General features: G+C 41.7%; 1 protein-coding gene across 1 annotated transcript; it reads right to left on the bottom strand.

Moving 5' to 3' along the window:
• Nucleotides 1-245: 245 nt before the first annotated feature.
• btr12 (bloodthirsty-related gene family, member 12) lies at nucleotides 246-18,423 on the bottom strand. The gene is made up of 16 exons (XM_080052499.1): nucleotides 18,356-18,423; nucleotides 15,532-16,037; nucleotides 14,843-15,034; nucleotides 14,352-14,447; nucleotides 11,790-12,023; nucleotides 9,887-10,034; nucleotides 8,873-8,899; nucleotides 7,663-8,224; nucleotides 5,926-6,054; nucleotides 4,004-4,786; nucleotides 3,403-3,586; nucleotides 2,734-2,829; nucleotides 2,187-2,417; nucleotides 1,641-1,788; nucleotides 1,352-1,378; nucleotides 246-1,249 (listed from the first exon to the last, which is right to left on the bottom strand). The coding sequence occupies exons 1-16, from the start codon at nucleotides 18,360-18,362 to the stop codon at nucleotides 693-695; spliced, it is 3,927 nt and encodes a 1,308-aa protein (XP_079908625.1). The 5' UTR covers nucleotides 18,363-18,423; the 3' UTR covers nucleotides 246-692.
• Nucleotides 18,424-20,141: the final 1,718 nt, after the last annotated feature.

The raw sequence follows: 20,141 nt of genomic DNA, 5'->3' as shown, positions 1-20,141 counted from the left end.
CCCAGTTGTGACATCTCAATTTTTGCACATTTATACTTCATAGGATCTCAGAGTTCAAAACACCTTCATGTTCCCACTGCTGAAGTAGGCCTTTAACAGTATTATCTGATAGTCCATGAAACCAGAAAGTCTTAACATTTTCGAGAACATTTATTGTAATGGAACAAGAACACACTTATATTCTCAGCATACAACCTTTGCAGCATCAGTCACACTTCATTGTAAACTAACATGCGATCAATAAATCAGAGATCTAAAAACTACACAGTCATGCAATCAATGCAAATGCAATGATGAATTGCCGATCGTTCTCACCTACAGACTTGAGAGTGGTAACAATCTTCTTTTATAAAGTGACTTCGAGGAACTTTCAGTTTTTGCTGATTCTAGCGCCCCCTTTGGACAAAATCTGTAGTGTTTTTACGACACCAGCGCGTACTGTCCTTATGATCTTTGCTAGCAAGGCCGTGTCCATAAAGGTATTTTCTCAGACAGTCAAAATATTCCTTTAAGGCTTTGTGCAACTTTCATAAGAGGCTATGAATGCATAAGGAGTACAATTAATACATTTGTTGACCTACACTATATATGTAACAAATATACATAAAATATCAAATACCGGATTCAATCAGAACCAGTTCATCTACAACAACGTAGTCAGTCTTCCCCTTTCAGTGCTTTTGTCAAACTTGTCATTGGCTTTGCCTGATCAGGCTTTTCTCATTCACTGGACAAATCACCATGGTGTCTGAGGCTTTGTCGCAGCAGTACAGGTAGAAAAACGGCAGGATCTTCTCTTTGAACGTGTCTTTGAATGTGTAGATATGAGTCCGAGCCTTCACGTCGTAAAAGGACACATGTCCCTCCTCGTAGTCCACGTACACGCCCACTCGTTTGGGCTTGGGGTCGAGGGGGAGCAGTACAGGCGGGGATGTTGACGCCCGGTACCCATGGCCTTTCTTCATGGCCAGAGCCCAGTAGCCCTGTGTGGTGCTGACAGAGATCTTGCCCTTTCTGTTGACGGTAGACCTGGCCACGCCCATGTACCAGTCATCTTTGTCCCCGACCTGGACCTCCCAGTAGTGTCTACCCGAGGTGAAGCCCTCGCGGCCCAGGACTATGACCACTGTGTCAAAGCGCTGGGCATGGTCCGGGAGGTCCTGCCACGCACCCAGGTGTCTCACCTGATGTCTGTCCTGAGAAAGCTGCAGCCACGGGTTAGCTGTGTCCGGGTCAAGGGTGATGTCCGCTGTAGGAAAAAAATACATAAGACATGATGAAGGAATTGCTCTGTTGGAGAGTTTTGAGATGATGGAAGGATAAAAAAACCAAAAGCAGGATTTTTTTTTACCTGTATACTTCTGAATCTTTTTGATCTCTGTGAAAAACAAACAACAAGAAACACATTTCAAGACATGGCGGCAAGACATATATTTTTTTAAATACACACAAATAATAGTTTTAATGTGAGAAATAAACTGGCAAAGTTTCATGATGATATCTATGAGTTAACATGTTTAACCTATTCGCCTGCAGTGCCTTGATTAAGTACTCACTCATTCTGGTGATGCTCTCAATTTAAAACCAATTAGATGCACTGTATATATACTGTATGTATGTAGAAGACTGTTAAAACTTACCACTGTCAGCCAGTTTGCTGATCATCTCGGCTAACGTTGCCTCCAGTTGGGACACGGATCTCCTTATCATTCCAATACACGTGTCAGTGGGAACATTGATCTCAGACCAGTCTTTAACAGAGGGGGGAGTGCTGAGGGCCGGGAAGTTCTGCAGAAGGATAGAGCACAGGAAATGACTCAGAAACAGATAAGGATTTAAATTTTTAGGGTATTCGTCTTCTTGATTCTTGAGTGATTCCACTGGAGTCTACAGTGCATTTTAAATGATGTTTGGATTGCATTACAGTTAAGAGCAGATATAGGGCACTGTTGTCTCAGCATACATAATGTAAAAGGTCTGTCCAGATGGTGGCAGAGAAGCCAAAAAAACAACAAGCAAATCTCGTCTTTGCAATGAAAAGCAAAAGCATGAATTAAGACCCATCTACTTAGGAAAGCACTCGCATGAAATATCAATCGTGGATGCATTGAAATTCCAAAATTTTTGATATTTGAAACAGTTTTTTAAGTTACATAGTGTTGCCGAAAAACAACATGCTCCCTCGCCTTTAAGAAGTGAATGTGGTCGGCCCGAGCCACGTTTTCCAGGTCCGTGTTCCTGGTCTTCAGCTCGGTGATTTCCAGCTCCAGGGCAGCGATGAGGTCTTCAGCCCACCTCTCTGTCTGCCTCTGCTTCTCCTCTATGGACAAAACCAGCTCGGCCTGGGCCTTCTGGATGGAGCGCACCAGCTCTGAGAAGACCGTCATGCCTTCCTCCACCTCTCGCTTTGCACTGGCCTGAAAATACAAGACGAAATACTTAATCTACTGATTGTTGGGCGACTTATAAACTTTGCTTAAATGCCTTTACTGGTGGTATTATGATGACAAACTGGTATCGCTCCACCGGCACTGGCACAGGAGCTCAAGAAGAGCCCAAGAAATGTATCAGTTGTTGATTCTACTGCTATCAAAAAACCTGGACGTACAGCAGAAGGTTTCAAATCCATGCGTGATCACAGAAGGCTTACATCATGTAGATGGGGGCGACAGAAGTTACGCACTCTAGCTTTAATGTACCAGCAAGTCTGTATCTAATCTCTGGAGAACTCACTTTGTTCAGCTCCACAGCTTGTTTCATCTCCTCCACCTTTTTCACTCTTTCCTTGATCATGTGCTGGACGTCTATTTCTGTCCTCTTCAGCTGCGCCTGCAAAACACAACACAACACAACACCATTTCACACAAACAAAGCTGAAGACAGGCGAACACAATGCTTATTTCATAGACAAAAACATATGCCATTGACCATGATTTTTAATTTTTTTTTAAATCTTGGTGACAGATCTTGAGTCGTATTATGCACAAACATTTCTGAGTGGTGCAGCTGCTCCCAGCAACTATAAATAATATTTTCCAGATTAAAAATCTACAAGAAGCTGCATGGAGCTACTGAGCCAAAGGTCAATTAGATTTATTTATGGTTCATTCTTGTAGAGTCAGCTTGTAAGCTAACCTACTTCAACGACAATGATTAAAGAATCACTGCATGGCACAGGCCCCGTACAATTGTGGAATCTTAACATTTCATTACACAACGTCTGGGAAGGAAAATTTAAGAGACAAAATCGATCTTAAAGAAGCATCATTTTGAGGTGTGAAAGACACTCAGCTTATTTGGACAGAAGGCCAAATGAGAGAGAGGACCGCTTTTCAAATTTCGACATTTTATCGTCAACATGGCGTTACATACAGTATACAGCATAAATTATTTCCGTCTCACCTTTTTCTCCATGCATTCCCTCTCCACGGGGACGGTGTAGTGTGCCCTGTGGTCCGTCTCGGTGCAGAGAACACACACGCAGGTCTGATCCTTCTTACAGAAAAGCTCCAGGAGCCTCTGGTGCTTGGCACACATCCGGTCCTCCATGTTGGCCACGGGCTCCATCAGCTTGTGTTTGGTGAACCTGGATTTGAGGTGGGGGTGGCAGGCGAAAACATTGTTCTATTTCAAGCGTTGCACAATTTGGAGATTTTTGGCTAGTTTACTTCCATGCCATGTCTTCTTTCATACTTGTTTGAATAAACGGTTGGAAATATACATTAAGGTGTTTATTTTACTTGTCTGTTTGTGTCTGTATATTTCTCCTCAACAACCATCTTAAATCTCAACATCCATTATCTTCAATGCCCTGAACCAAAACTCCCAACTTCTAAATCACGTATGTCAACTAAACTTTCCATAATCATTCTATGCACAATTCTGAAGGTTATCAAAGAAGCATATGTCCAGTTTGTGTTTATTGTCTGATTTATGATATTTAGGTCAATATTGCCACTGACACATTTATTAAAATATTTATTTAAAAAGAAAAAAAAAGAACCTTGCAGAGTGAGACTTGAGGTGCTCCTCGCAGTAGGACGTCAGACACACCAGACAGGCTTTGACGGCTTTGGGCCGGCCTTCCCCCAGACACACATCACAGAGGACCTCCTCCCAGGACGGAGGGGGGAATATAGAGGAGGTTTGAGGGGATGGAGGGGTAGAGATGTGGGGTGAGGGTGGGGGTGACGTTTGGGGCAGCGGTGGCAGTTCTTGAGCTGTTGCTTGGGGCGACTGCGCAGGAGAAGTTTTGGGTGCAAAGACGGGAGGGATCAGGGGTGGTAACTCCTCTTGATGTGGCTTCTTCTCCACCGGTTTCTCTTTCTTTCTCTTCTCCTCCGCTTGCTGCTTTTGCTTCAGTTCTTCCAGAAGTTGCTGCTTCTGATCTTTCTCCAAAAGCTTCTCCTCATCCTCCTTTTTCCTTCTCTCCATCACCCACTTTTTGTCTTTGGCGTCTTCCTGCTCCGCACTTCTAACCCTCATCTCCTTGAACTGCTCTGCGATCTCCCTGAGGACGGTGTTGATGCTAAGGTCAGGCCTCTTGTAGAAAGTCTTCTTACACATAGGACACTGGTACATAGGACTGGTTTTCCAGTATCCCAAGATGCAGTTTTGGCAGAAGTTGTGTCCACAGGGGATGGACACAGGGTTGGTGAAGACATCCAGGCAGATGGAGCAGTGGACCTGCTCCTCTGATAGGTTACCGGCGGAGGCCATTCCTACACGGCGGAGAGGCAGGGACATTTTCAGCGCAATCATACGCGCTCTGAACGGGGCATCAAACCTAATAAGATATGTGAGGTCGCTATAGTTAGATGGATGGAGTGACTTTATATGGGGTTAGGGTTTTTTTCATGCAAATGTATTATGCAAACCATGCCAGGGCTTTATTGTGACGAAATATAGCCAAAGGTTTGGAACTAAGGTTCAGTTGCATACCGTAAGATTAAATTAATTATTTTCTTTTTTGAATAAATGAGCCTATGGAGAGTGTTGTTGTTTTATTGTTTTGAAGGCCGATCCATATGATATCTCATCTACATTTTAAATAGGAGAATTCATAGAAGCTACGGTGGCCTTCAAGGACAAGAAGCTAGTTACTAAAGATGGCATCATCCACCACTGCCTCAAGTCTTCCCACAATTTCAAGTGATGAGGTGAGAAGCAGCTTTTATTCTGCATTTTCAGTGGACAACAGCCTCATAAAACGCTTTAACAATTTTTATTTACAAGCGATTATACCCTAATAACACTAAAAGAATACGAAAATGATATTCCATTTCTACGAGGTCTGTTCTGAAAGATCCCAAATCCTTTTAAACACTGCACCTTTAAAGTTTAAAAAAACAAATCTGACGTCGCTGCTCTCTGGTGGACAACCTATGCAATGGCAACACTATCTTAAAGTTACAACAAGCACATTTTTGGCATTTACTGCAAATTCTTCCTTCTAACATATACTGTACATATACAGCCATACCAATATATTTGTAATAGGCTTATATCTGCTTCTAATGTGTGTTACTACTATTGATTTAATGTTGCCAAAACTTGAATATATAACTCTAGAGACGTTTTCGTCCTTAGCTGAACGTTACTCTAAATATATCAGGCCTCTTTCACAGCTTGCAAGGTAATCAAAGTGTCTGTGAAACTGCAAGTAAGTGAGTTTCCTTTTAACACAACCTCTCTGTGTGTGCGAGAGGCCTATAAATATTAGTGCAGCTGGTGGCCTTGTTTTGCAGTGCGTCCCCGCTCTAAACTATTATAAGTAACCACGATTGTTTATGATTTAATCATTTGTTTAACTTAAATTTTAATCTGTACACAACAGTGGAGAAATGAGGTAATTAGCTCCGGAAAAAGCTCTTCAAAAGTAGTAATAAAACATGTAAATAAATAAATAAATAAAATACAACTCACAAACAACACTCCCCTGAGAGGCCTACAGCTGCACAGATCAGCAGATGTGACAGTGTGGACATTAAAATCGCAAGTAACGGTTGAGGAGAAAATAAAAGTAAAGATATGGGGACACTCACCAGAAAGCAGCTGCCTCAAGGCTCCTCTGTACACTGACACCTGAGACGGGCTGTGACCATCGCCAAACTCCGACGGCCCCCCAACACCACCACTAATACACACACATAGACCTCAGACCCAAAATATACCCCCCTCCCTCACCCTCTACCGCTCTTTTTAGCCCAGATACATATTTATACTCACTGGCCATGGCCCTCAGAGCTGTAAGAGGAATGGCTCTATCCAGCAGCAGTCCAGTTTGGGTCAAATACAGGAGGGGGACAACAACACTAATAAGCTACAGTGCTGCAGCCTTGTAACACTACGGGAATTTACACTTTGCAAAAGCTAAATATCTTTGGTTTGATCTGAGGAGAAGACATTCTTTAACTTGTTTGTCTATAATTCTAGTTTTGTTGACATTGCAATCTATGTCATTAAAAATGTCTGCAAAAACATTACGTATCAGCGTCACTTATAGGGTCCTTTTTTAAAGGTGGAGTTAGCAGGTTTGGAGAACGCTTGTTGTCAAAATCATTGAATATCTCCTCATGAATTAAAAACAAATTTTAATTTTTTTGTGACTGATCGTCTTTAATGAAAAGGGTTGAGAAAGAAGGTACAAAAGAAAAACTTGATACAAAAATACAGATCATAGTTTCATGGCCCTTTACACAATCCTGGTTCCATATTACAATTCAAATAAATGCTCATCGTAAACAGTGACATAGTCTTAGAGTACTGTACAACAAGAATCTCTATATTTTTTCCCCCCAGGTAAACCTAAACCTCTAAACAATAGATTAACATCGATTTAACTTCATTGCATTATGTAAAGCCTCCAGGGCTGCAAAAAGGTAAGAACCACAGGTCACCTTTGTCCTTGGAATAATCATCTAAAGTCCTTCACATATTGTTCATATGTTTATCTAAAATAATTTAAAATTATCGTACAAGATGAATTCATTGCAATATATTATATGTGATTTCCTCTGACCCAAACAGACACAATGTTTGCCTTCATTTTATTATGACCTGTCCAAAGTACGGGGAAAGTCTTGTAGTTTGTAGTTTTGATATGCAAATGACTTTGCTTTGCTTTTACTTCATTAGACCGAGTTCTTTGAGGTAAAGTCCTTTGTGAAATTTGTAAACTGTCATACAGTCAGGTAATTGAGAAGAGAGATTTAGATATTTTATGATAAAATAAAGGACAAAGGGACCCATTTAAAGAGGAAAAACAGTGTCTACACCAACATTATTTTGTCTTTAAAAAGGTGCAGTGTGTAGAATTTATTGGCATTTTTCACAACAGACTTGGCAGAAATAAAAAATAATATATATATGTTTTAATTTGTGTATAATTGCTTGAAAATAAATATGTATCCATCTACATAGATACATAGGTGCATGGCACCCTCCACAGAGGCCGCCATGTTGCACCGCCATTTTTCTACAGTAGCACAGAATGGACAAACTTAACGGCCATATGCGTTTAATGGGTTTCCTAGGTAATATTTGGATATCATCACGCACTGCACCTTTAACATATACATCTATACACATACAATATATTACATTTTAACTCAGTTGACTTAATCTTCACCTTCATGACTGTTTGGCTGTCGACCTCAGGTGTGTTTAACCGGTGTCAGCACCAGAGGAGAAGAGTTCTTTCCGTCGTGGACCAGACAGGGGCTGAAGATGGGGTAGAGGCTCTCGCTGAAGGTGTCCGCGAAGGTGTACAGATGCACACGGGCCTTCACGTCGTAGAAGGACACCAGCCCCGCTTCGTAATCCAGGAAGATGCCCACCTTGTAGGGCTGGGCGGGCAGGTGGAGGGTCAGACGGGTGGAGGCCAGAGCTTTCACCTCCCCGGCCTTCAGCCACAGGCACCAGTATCCTCCCTCCGGACTCAGCTTGATCTCCCCTTTGCGTCGGGCCGATGTGGCTGCCAGGCCCAGGGTCCAGGCGGTCTTGCGGGTCATGTCCACCTCCCAGTAGTGTCGGCCGGAGCTCAGGCCCTCTCTGCCCAGCACGAACAGGGCCGGGCTGAAGCGCTTGGGACCCTCGCTGGTGTTGTTGTGGGAGGAGGAGGAGGAGGAGGAGGTCTTAGCGCGGTCTTCGTATCGCACCTGACGACCGTCCTCAGACACCACCAGGCTCTTCTGGGCCGTGGCCGGGTCCAGGATCACCTCGCCTGGACGGGGGCAGAGCAGGGAAGAGTAAGACAAGAGTTCTTCAATTGATGACAGCTTTTATACTGTCACAATTAACTCATTTAATATATACAATATACTGTATACACATATATATTTTTGGTCGAAGGTTTTTATGACTGATTGATTTCTATGATGACTATTTATGATGCACTTTTAAATGCTGCTAGTTGGTGTGCTGCTGTAAACTATTTTGTTGTGTTTTATATGCAATGACAATACAACTCTAAATCTAAATCAAGGAGGGATTTTCTGAACCTTACCATTTCATGAGCATGTGCTTGATACAATAGTAAAGAAATATTTATTTTCATAGTTGGCTTTCACCATGAACAAAGGGGCCATTATGTTTTTTTTATAGATAGAGGTTGACAGAGTGCATTCTACACTGGCTACATATGGCCCTGGATTGATCTTGTCTGTGCTGTGAAGACGTGGCGCCATCTAGCGGACAATTTGGAGAACTGAATCTCATTTGCACATTTGGTTGCACTGCTGAAGATGGTCAAAACCCTTCTAGGATCTCCATTAGGCCTACGATGTGTCATGACTGACTCCCCGCACAGAAAACAAAGCATATGTGGAAAACTTCTCATCACAAAGCTGATAGTTTAAAGTCGTATACTCACTTGAATAGTTCTGTAACTTCCGGAGCTCTGAGAGAGAGAGAGAGAGAGACAGAGACAAAGACAAAGACAGAGAGAGAGACAGAGAGGCTAAGTCAGCAAGTCATTCAGCTGCAGTGTCAAAGTCAAGGCAGATGGCACGTGTGGGTGGTAAACATGAAGATCTAATCCAGAGCTGTAAATGCTCCAAACATGTGTTGCTGTCAGTCAGCTCCGTGCTGCTTTGCCTCCCCATCGCTTTCTAAGTGGATGAACTGTGGCATCAACACCATCTCCATCTGTCCCACCAGCTTGTTTCTGTGTGTGTGTGTGTGTGTGTGTGTGTGTGTGTGTGTGTGTGTGTGTGTGTGTGTGTGTGTGTGTGGTGGGGGGGCGTTTGGTGCAATGATGAGTCACGTTTCTATTTAAAAGTGCTCGTACAGTGGCCTACATATCTCGATGTTCGGATGTGGCTGCTGAATATATTGTACTGTAACTCTGCATTGATTTCCTGCAGCTTATTCAATCTTATTTTTACAAAACACAAAGTATTACATAACGCTATGAGCATTTGGATGACGCTATTTTCTCTCATTTCCAAGAAAATAAATAATTAATAATAACGGTGTAATGTTTTTTTTATGCAGGGGATGGACAAAATAACAAGAACACCTCACAATGCCATGCAGTACAATAGCCCTTCAAAAACGACTATACATAGGTAGGGTATGACGTGTACTAACTTTAGTGATGTTGCTTAAAAAATGTAATGTTTCAATCAACCTTTTTGCAGACACACTTGTGTGGTACTATTCAGAGTGGCTGCATTATACAAGGCCGGTCAATCAAACACAGTAGGTAGGGTGTGCATATAACTAACGCCCTTTTTCAACTTGTATCATTGGGCATGTGTCAGTTCGTCATGGAAACCTGTCAATATGTTACAGATAAAGTACTGTTTTTTTTCACTAATTGAACACAGTTTTAAAAGTCAGTGTATCTTTCACAGTTGACTGCGTCTTATGGAGTTGCCCTCACCTTTCCCATACAGCCTCTTCAGCTCCTCCTGCAGCTTGTCCACCAGGTTGCTGACGGAGCAGCGGATGGTTCCCAGGTAGAGGTCGGTGTTGATGCTGACAGCCGACCAATCGGTGGGCTCGGGGGGCGGGGACAGAGTCGACAGGTTCTACAGGAAACGGAAGAGCAAGGTAGAAAGGTTAGAATGTAATGATGCCTCACGGGGGAGTTAAAGGTGGAGTCAGCTATTCTGGAGAACGCTTGTTGTCAAAATCATTTTTTGTCAAAATCTAGTGAATATCTGCTCATGATCCACTACCTGTCCTTACTGTGTGTGCCGTGAAGAAATATCCAGTATTAATTCATAGCCTAGACTCTAAAATGGTATGTAAATAAAAGGGTATGCAAACAAAGAGGGCCTATCGTAGCTAGCTACATGTCTGTTTACAGAGCCTAGGCTGAATTTTGACACTGACGGGTAGCTACAAACAAGTTGTGGGGAAAAGTGCCGTCTAATTTATACAGCTTTAAGTTGCGAAAAAAAAATCTTGAAATGGTGCAGATTAGTCTACTAATGCAAAAAATAAAAAAGACTCAGCACTGAGTACTTTACCCGATGAGTTACAGATACAGAACAGTGAATGTGTTCGTCTGCATATTCTCACTGTGTGTGTGTGTGTGTGTGTGTGTGTGTGTGTGTGTGTGTGTGTGTGTGTGTGTGTGTGTGTGTGTGTCTAATATTTGCCTTAGCTTCCTCTTGCGCTATCTCTGGAAAATAATCTTTACTTCAAAGATGTCTTTCATGAGAGAAAATAATATCCACATTTCTATCCACATAAACATTCTAGGGTAAATGCACCAGAGGGGTGGGGGGCGAGGGGGGGCGAGGGGGGGGCGGCTTCCATAGCAGCTGGCTTTGTTCACCAATCTGTTTGATGTTGTGTCACAAACCTCCTAGCAACTACAGCTGTGGAAACCGCTGGATTTAATTGGCTGTTTGGTTATTATTTTGAATTAAAAAGGACAATAGAAAAAAGACCTTTACAAAATGACATACGTTTGCAGGCTGATTGGTAACATTATAAACAGTACAGTGGATCTTGCTATAAAAAAAGCAGACTACATTGCTATCTGTTAAGGCCTCAGCCATTTAACTAATTAGCTCCCTTGCCGTGCCCTAAATACATATTAAGTGTGTGTGTGTGTGTGTGTGTGTGTGTGTGTGTGTGTGTGTGTGTGTGTGTGTGTGTGTGTGTGTGTGTGTGTGTGTGTGTATGTAGGCCACTCGCTGGAAAAAATAAAATGAAGTAATACTTCAGATGCCAGCATGCATGTTTGGCTCTACAACTGTAGTGGGGTTTTGATTTTAATTATTGATTGTCCGGGGCGAAACACAGCAGGCGAAAACATCTTTCTTTCAAGCACTGGTCTATTTTGGGATTTTTGGCTATTTTGCTTCCATTACGTGTCTTAAACTTTCCATGGTCATTCTTAGATTACTCTGAAAGTTATTAAGGAAGTGTTTGTTTATAGTTAATTGTCGGATTTATGATACATTTTGTCCTTCAAAACAGGCCGAAGATGTGTTTTCTAAGACTTTCTAAGGTTTTTTTATTGATCAAATGTGTTTTACAAATAATTAGCTCAATAATACCTAATTTGCATATTTATTTAAATATTTCTAAAAAATTATTACTTTTAACTTAGGGAATCAACTGGCAAAGTTTCATAATAGAAGGTAAAAGTTGAGCCTATTAACCTACATTCTTTGGAAAATTTGAAAAACATCTTGCACCATTTCCTTTTGTCGCAAACCTAACACCTTTGAGAACAACTTAATGGATTATTTCACAGCTCTTTGAGAAGAATGTATGTATGTGTAACGTCACTGGAAGCCCCCCGCCCCCCCTCCACTCCACTGTACCTGTAGAAAGATCACTTTATCGCTGGTGTGTGCGTAGGCCTCCAGTTCGCTGCTGCGTCTCCTCAGGGCGCTCAGTTCGTTCTCCAGCCCGCGGGCCAGCTCCGTGGCGTGGCGCTCTGCCTCGCGCTGCCGCACCGCGATCAGCTCCACCAGCTCCGCCTGGCTCTGCTCCACCAGCCGCTGCAGCTCCGCAAACACCTGCCAGCTGTCCTCCAGCTCCTTCTGAGAGGCCGCCTGGGGGGGGGGGAGGGGGGGAAACGTTAATATAGCGATGGGTCTGAGAGAATGACCCCTGATGATGTCACAGTGATGTCATCAAAGTCAAAGTCAGCTTTATTTGTCAATTTCAAAATATGTACCAGACATATAGAGGAAACGAAATTGACCAACGGTGCAATAAGAACAAAGGATACAATTAGGTCAAATTAGATAAGTAAGATTTCTTAATAGTGTAAACGGTAAGGCAAAACAAAACGGTATAAATAAAGAAACTAAATGGAGATGTGCAATGAGGAACAGTATTTACAACATTTTAAATAAACTTCCTTGAATCCCTGTGATGTCATCAAGGGTTATTTCAGCCCCTCAACTTTGGCATGGAGACTACACATTAAAATCAGAAGAGCCTGCATTTTCCTTCTGTCATTTTGTTTTATTTATTTTATCAAGTCCAATTACTTTTATTATGTGCAATGTGTTATATCACAGGGCCTGTGCTATCTCCCCTCGACCACTGTGGACACTTTTTTAGTTTTTTGTTTCCTGTTCTTAAGTACATAGTACAGTCATGTACTTTCATGTATTGTAATGTACCGTCTGTCCAACGTAAAGTACTGTATTGATATTTAATGTTTTGTTTGTAATCGTTTCTATCTTTACACACTGTGCCTAAAATTAAACAATTAGAGTCCAAGAAAGTAACCAGTGCAATGTTGCAGTTGTCAGTAATCCCAGCTCTTATTTAACCCTAGTTGTTTGTGTGGCTCTAAGTGTTTGTCATGCTGCTTGTAAAACCGGACTAACAGGTAACGCCTACGTCCTGCCAAGTCCCATAAAAGTACCAAACATCAACTCAAACTTTCTGTGTGTTGGATTCAATGTTACTCTCTAATCTCCAGTTATGCTTTTATTCAACAAATACGCCAAATAAGTCTATATTTCAACTGGATATAAAGGTTATTGTTTTTTTATTTTTTTATTAATATGAAGTACAATAGGCTCAATTCAGTTTGTGATTCTTTTTAAAAATCCCTAATTCAGTGATGCATCATTGTCTATCTCTTACTCTATCAGTCTATTAGTAGCCCTCATCCGCACACTGCAACATGTTTCAGTTGTGTGTTTGTACAATACACACAGACATGGATATCCGCTGGTAATTGAACACTCATAGTAGTTGTAAAAACTTTAGATAACAATGTTACATGTTTCGGTCGTTTTACACAACACGATTACAACGCTTCAATTGACATGAACCAACAGTGTGTGGGTGATTCATCATGTTGTCATTCATGGTACTTTACAAGGATGTGGGAAACTACAGGCAAATGTTTCGGCTGGTCACACCGGTTTGACAGCCTCAGGCCGTGGTCTGAGTCTACATACACACACACAAGAGAAAAACAAATTATCACAGAGCACGTAGTGGTATGAGACAGACATCACACCAGCAATGTCCTAACCTAATGCCTTGCCAATTCTCTGACAAAACAAAAAGGTAAATCTGGGGCACGGCGAGTGATATGTTAGTGAGATGACGTGCCATCAACAGCTGTGGTGTCCTGCCCAAGTGCCATAGCAAAACAATGAGTTTAGGTTGGGTGTTTGCGTGCTTGGAAACTAGCGGTGCTTAGAAAACAAATAAAGCCTTTTGACAAACTGGGCAAATATTTAACGTGTAGTACAGTACAAGAGACGGCTGGATCCACAAAGACAGGTTTACCATCAATATAAAATAACAAACACTACTAAGAGACCAATACTACGCTAGTTAACTACATGGAGGCAACCGAAAATGTTATGAGATCATTCAAATAATATACCATTTAATATAATCTTATTACAGTAACAATGTAGATTTATTTTCAAAATGTCACTTTCATACCTATCATTGTAATATGTGTGACGCTCTTGTTAAATGCCAGTAAAAAAAATTCATTGGCTCATATTCATTTTTTACAGTCATATACCACATTGTGTTTATAGAGATGCTCTTTCTAGTGTTGCTACTCTGTTCCCCCAGTCTCTCCAGAAATCTTTATATTTGTATGGTTAATGAAACCTGGCCTTTTTCCCCTCTATTTTAAATTAATTATCTTGAGCCCAGAAGTTCACTTTTATACAGTATGAATGAATGTCATCACACAGGTTGTGTTATTGTTTTGTGCACAATGTGTGGTATGTTTTTATGCACTGACTCTTGAAAATGTCAGGGGGTTTATCCTGTCAACACATTTTAAATTCCAAAATCTTCTTTGAATTTTTTTTTCCTTGAACTTATTTATGTGGATTTGATCAAACAGGAGCTGCACACATCATCAAAAATACACCCGGCCGACTCACCTTGATGACCTTGATGGATTGTTTGATCTCCTCCAGTTTCTTTGCTCTCTCCTTGATCAGATGTTTGAGCTCAGACCTCTTCTTACCCAGATTACTCTGCAAAGAAGAAGAAGAAAAACATCATTGCGATTGTGGCTCACTGAAACCAACATAGCCGTAGCGTTACATCATAAAACTTGCACGAAAAGTCCTCGCAACTTTCAGTGAGGCCTCCATCATCGGCTTTGAAGGCAAAATATAGTATCAAAGCCTGTTCCTCACAACATTTCAAAACACCTGCTATATGTGGGAAAAAGGATGGTTACAGTTTAAAGCTATATTACGTAACTTCTGTAACAGAGTTTTGTAGAGCTGATGGGCTTGATCAACTTTGTGTCAACTCGTCGGGCTATAACTTGAACGTAACCATCATTCATTGATATGAAAGAGTTACGCACTATAGCTTTAAAAGTTGCTGCAAAAGCGCCTCAATCGATCAAAACGTGTCTCACCATCTTCTTCTTCCACTCGTGGTCGGCTGAGACCATGTCATGTGACTTGTGCGTGGCCTCGGCGCAGGCCGTACAGATGCAGGTGTGGTCGGTGCGACAGTAAACCTCCAGCAGACGATCGTGTTTCTTGCAGATCTTCTCCTCCAGGTGAAACGTGGGCTCGACCAGACGATGGGACATCAGGGTCTTCACCTGCGTGGAGGGGAACATTTAAAGCTTTGAAAGGGCAAAATGTTCAAATATTGAACTCAGGGCTGTGGTTTGGATAGCACCCCATGGTGGAAGATATCAACAAGATGTGAACAAGAATCTTAACCATGATTACATTCAGTAAATCTGCAAAGGGGCTGGTAGTAGCAGGCCATTTTAACTGAGAGACAATGACATGTGTGGTGATGAGTGATGGGTTGTCCATACCATAAAATAAAATGACACAACAAAAAGAGATACAGAAATACATAATATTTATAAAGAGGTGGGAACATGAAATGTATGACTTTGTCAAGCTAAAACAAGTGTATTTTCTTTTGCTTGGCCAATGTAAATGAACGGGATTAACATTTGTGTTCCAGGACAGAATAATGATTAAAAAGTAGGAAGAAATAATACAATCACAAAAAAAAGAACTAATCAAGGGACTGACACGTAAAAATAAAACCGATCTTTGACGGAAAAAAAAAGAAAAAAACCTTTTTGTGATGCTTGAGGTGGTTCTCGCAGAAGGACCCCGGACAGCTGAGGCAGGACTTGAGTGCCTTCACCTTCCTCCCGATGCAGGCGTCACAGGGCACCTCTCCGGCCCGCGCAAACTCCCCGTTATCTGACCCGCGAGGTGGGCTCCCGTGGGCCGTATCTAAGCTCAGGTTGAGGGTGGACGCTCGCAAGGAACCCCCTGCCCCTGCCCCTCCCCCACCTCCACCCCCTCCCCCACCACCTCCAGCCTGCATCAGCCCCGCGAACTGGGTGGAGATTTCGGCCAGCACCCTGTTGACGCTCATCTCGGGCCTCTTGGAGTAGCTCTTCTTGCACATGGGGCAGGTGAACTTCTTGCTGTGGTTCCAGTAGCCCTGCAGACAGGCCTTGCAGAAGCTGTGGCCGCACGGCGTGGAGATGGGCTCCACGAACACCTCCAGACAGATGGAGCAGCAGAACTGCTCCTCCGAGATGACCCGGCCGCCCGGAGAGCTCGTCATGCCTGGAAAGACAAGAGGATTGAAATATTATATTACATTACATTACAGGCAGGATGTTGTTTTGATGCTCACATTTTTAAAAAGGTGGAGATAGGGATTCTGGAGAACGCTTGTTGTCAAAACCGATAAATATCTCCTCACAATATGCTGCCTGTCCGTACTGTGTGTGTGTGTGTGTGTGTGTGTGTGTGTGTGTGTGTGTGTGTGTGTGTGTGTGTGTGTTGAAAAGAAAATCCTGTGTTAGTAGTACACAGCCTAGGCTCTGTAAACCGGTATGTAAACTAAGTGGCTAGGACTGACCCACCGTAGCTAGCAGCAATGCTATAAATAGGGCCAAAGCTATGAAATACAGGTAATAATAATTTATAATAATTAATAATTAATAATTGATTGGATTTATATAGCGCTTTATTTCGCTGTTGTTGACTCAAAGCGCTTTACAGGGTTACAGGTTCAATTCGTTCACACACAGTCATACCGGTGGTGGTAAACTACCATAGTAGCCACAGCTGCCCTGGGGCAGACTGACGGAAGCGTGGCTGCCATTCCGCACCATCGGCCCCTCCGACCACCACCTCAAACATACAGCAATCATACACATTCACATGGTAGCACATGTTTTTAGTTTTACTGTATTGTAGAAGTGTGACGCTAAGCCGGTCAATATTTATATTTTGTCGAAGTCAAATACTTATAAAAGACAAAGTCCAAGCCTAAAAAGTGATTTTAAAAACAAGCTTTCTCCAGATGTGTGACATCACACATGGTAAAATCTAGGATTAACAGGACAGCTGGGCCAAGGGAAGACTGAGGGAAGAAAAAACCTAATTAATTTGATTATAATAGCGATTTTAGAATGATAGAAGGCCGGTTCCGTGTGGGTGAAGTATTCCTTTAAGTATTACAGTTTCTACAAAGACAGAGGACTCCATTTCTAGAAATACTAAAATCAAGACTGACAGATTTGTTTGGTCTCTGAGGTCTCGCCAACCCAAGGTGTCTTTCACACCTTTATGTCATGCATGAGTTAATGCAGTCACATGCCAGTCGAGCCTGAGACAGGAACTGTACTGAAGTGTGAATTACTGTGAAACTGCTTCAATAGGGAATTCAAGGGATTCCATTCAGATAGCAGTTCAGTAGTTGCACTGGCATACTTAGAACCAACTGGCATACTTAGAACCAACTATACATTCTTTTCATTCTCATAACATGACTTAATAGGGTGTGTGTTGTTTTCTGCGTCTGACAATAAGTCTGGCTGTATGTTCTAATATTCAGAGTAAACCTTATGACACTGCTCACTCATAGACATAGTGATGGGCTGAGTATTTGTGACGTCTGTGTTGCCCTCAGTCTTGACTACAGGCTCAAAGGTCAGCGTGTGCACAGGGAGAAGTATTGTTCTTTTGGCACGTAAGTTCGGTCATAAAGGGAACACGTGTATAGATGTTGTTTTACACCATGCTGTAAAATCCTACAAAATGTGACTTGGTTCATTTATAATGGGACTATGCTGTTTATATGTGGGTGATTTAATGTGTTCAAAGTATTTTTCTTAGGACATATAAACAAAGAAAAAGAAGTGCACAAGGAGTTCAAGTGACACAATTTTTAGTTACGATTGCTTAGGCAGTAAAGCTACAAGATGAGAAAACAACTTTGCAACAGCCACATGAATGTTATCTAATAGTCAGTATACCACAGGGCTTTATCAAACAAGGAAGTGTGTATCTGAGAGCGTCATTCAGTCCAGTGCCTCTGTGACAAACTATCTGAGGAATGCAGAAACTCAGGCCTTTCCACCTGCGCCAGGTTTTAAAGAAAACAAGACTCCCAATCGGAAACTTACACTGCTACAGATAGCACAAACAACTACTTTGTACATTGCCTGGCTTCATGCGAACATACCAGAGGTTACAGAATCTGAATGTATTGATGTGAAATGTATTATTTAAGAGGGTTTCATTGGCAATTAAATGTGCTGACGGCCACTGAGGAGACAGGATTTAAACATGTCAGCCATTGTTGTAGCATCATTCCAGGACATTAAATCAGACAAAATAACATGAGAATATGTTTTAAAAGATATCAGCTCTCCATAAATGTGACACTAAAACAGTTTTTCTCAAATGTTGTATTAGAAGTCTGCTCTTTCACCACTTTGTTTGTCACTGTTCAACTATTGTACAAGTTGGACAAGAAAACTAGACAGGAAAAAAAAAGATCAACTAAACATGACATGGCCTACAGTCAATATAAGACACATCACCATCAAAACAACAATTTAATAACAACTTGAATCAGATAATGAACTTACTCTGCATGTTTTCCTCTGACTTGTAGCAGTTTGTGGCCCTTCACTTCATGCACTGTTAGCTGTTAATCCCACACTGAACACAGGTGCAGGGCTCTTCCTGAAACTCAAAGTGGCCCCTCCCATTCTCCTGTGTGACACACCCAAACCTCCACACACACACACATGGGCCCTCCCCTCTCTATTGTTAGCACACCCAGATTTCTGTGGCTCTCTGTGGTGTAGCCATGTAAAAACAACAACAACTAAAACCAAATCAAGTTCCCTGTTTTCCCTCCATTTAAAAAGGACTTTGGGACACTTTACTAAAAGAATGTTGACTAGATAATGCATTTCCTGGTGAGAATGCGTGTGCATGCTGAAAAAGCTTATGCTAAACTATCTATCTATCTATCTATCTATCTATCTATCTATCTATCTATCTATCTATCTATCTATCTATCTATCTATCTATCTATCTATCTATCTATCTATCTATCTATCTATCTATCTATCTATCTATCTATCTATCTATCTATCTATCTATCTATCTATCTATCTATCTATCCATCACAAAGTAGGCAACAACTTGATTGTGTACGTCCATATTGATAACTGTGATTTCTGCACTGTTGACCTTCGCTTACAGTGATGACTGTTGATCAGGGGTTTTCATTGTGCGATCTCTACAATAAAGCCTGTCTGTAAACTGTGCACTTTGTGAAGGTGACGATGTGAGTCTATTGGCCTCTGTATTACTGTAAAGCTCTTGTCGTAATCCACAGACTCTCCGGGGAGGATGAGACAGCATTAAAGGGAATGGATTTTTTTTTGCCTGCGCACACAGAGCACACTGCCCTTCATCCCAGTGTGACCCTATACTTTGGGAGTGCTCTGTTCTCTCCTCTTCAAAGTGATAGAAGTCACTCCCTTAGCTGCAGCCATGTCGATTTCTCCTTCACCTCGACCACCTCCCAGGAGCCCCTGCCAAAAGTCAACCTCGCTGGGCTGGTTGGAAGTTTTTTTAATTTTCCGCAAGCTGTCTGACCTTTTCCCCGTCTGAAAAGACAATAAGCCATGCAGGACCCTGTGGTGTTGAGGTCAATGACAATGAATGATGATGTCATTCTCCTGATGTCATGTAACATAAGGGCGTAAGAGGAAGTTACTTACTTCAATTAAAGGCAATAGTGCGTAACTTCTGTTGCCCCCCCATGTAGAATTCTGAGTAATTATGACAACACTGTCGGCGCATCTAGGTTAGCCTTGAGCATGGATTTTATTCCTTCTGCTGTACGTCAAGGTTTTTTTCTTAGAATCAACAACTGAAACATTTCTTGGGCGCTTCTTGGGATTTTTCTTGAGTTCCTGTGCCAGTGTCAGGGGGTTGACACCAGTTTGTAATGAAGGCCATTCTGAGAATACAGAGAAAGTTGTGTGGAGCTGATAGGGCTTAATCAACTCATTTAACAACGGCTTGAATGTAACCAACATACATGTGTATATATATAGTTAAGCACGATAGCTTTAAGGAAGGATTTGAATAATATTCAAATTAAAACAATTGAAACGTTACAAATGACAAACAAAACAAACTATGGGGTGTTGGGGGATAATGAACCATAATCACCAACTTGATGATGATGCTCTTGATGATTAACTTCAAAGCAGTTAAATGAATAAAAATAGCTCCATTTATCAGATCACCTGTAGTGTTCAAATCAGCCTCACTGACAACACAGTTTATCATCAAACAACCTTCCGCCTCTCAGACTATCAATGACACACAGTCTGAAATATATTTTTATAA

The sequence above is a fragment of the Ammodytes marinus genome, assembly GCF_949987685.1.
Source record: "Ammodytes marinus genome assembly, chromosome: 23".
NCBI lineage: Eukaryota > Metazoa > Chordata > Actinopteri > Uranoscopiformes > Ammodytidae > Ammodytes > Ammodytes marinus.
The sequence above is the reverse complement of the archived record's forward strand: the minus strand, read 5'-3'. Positions and strand labels throughout refer to the sequence as shown.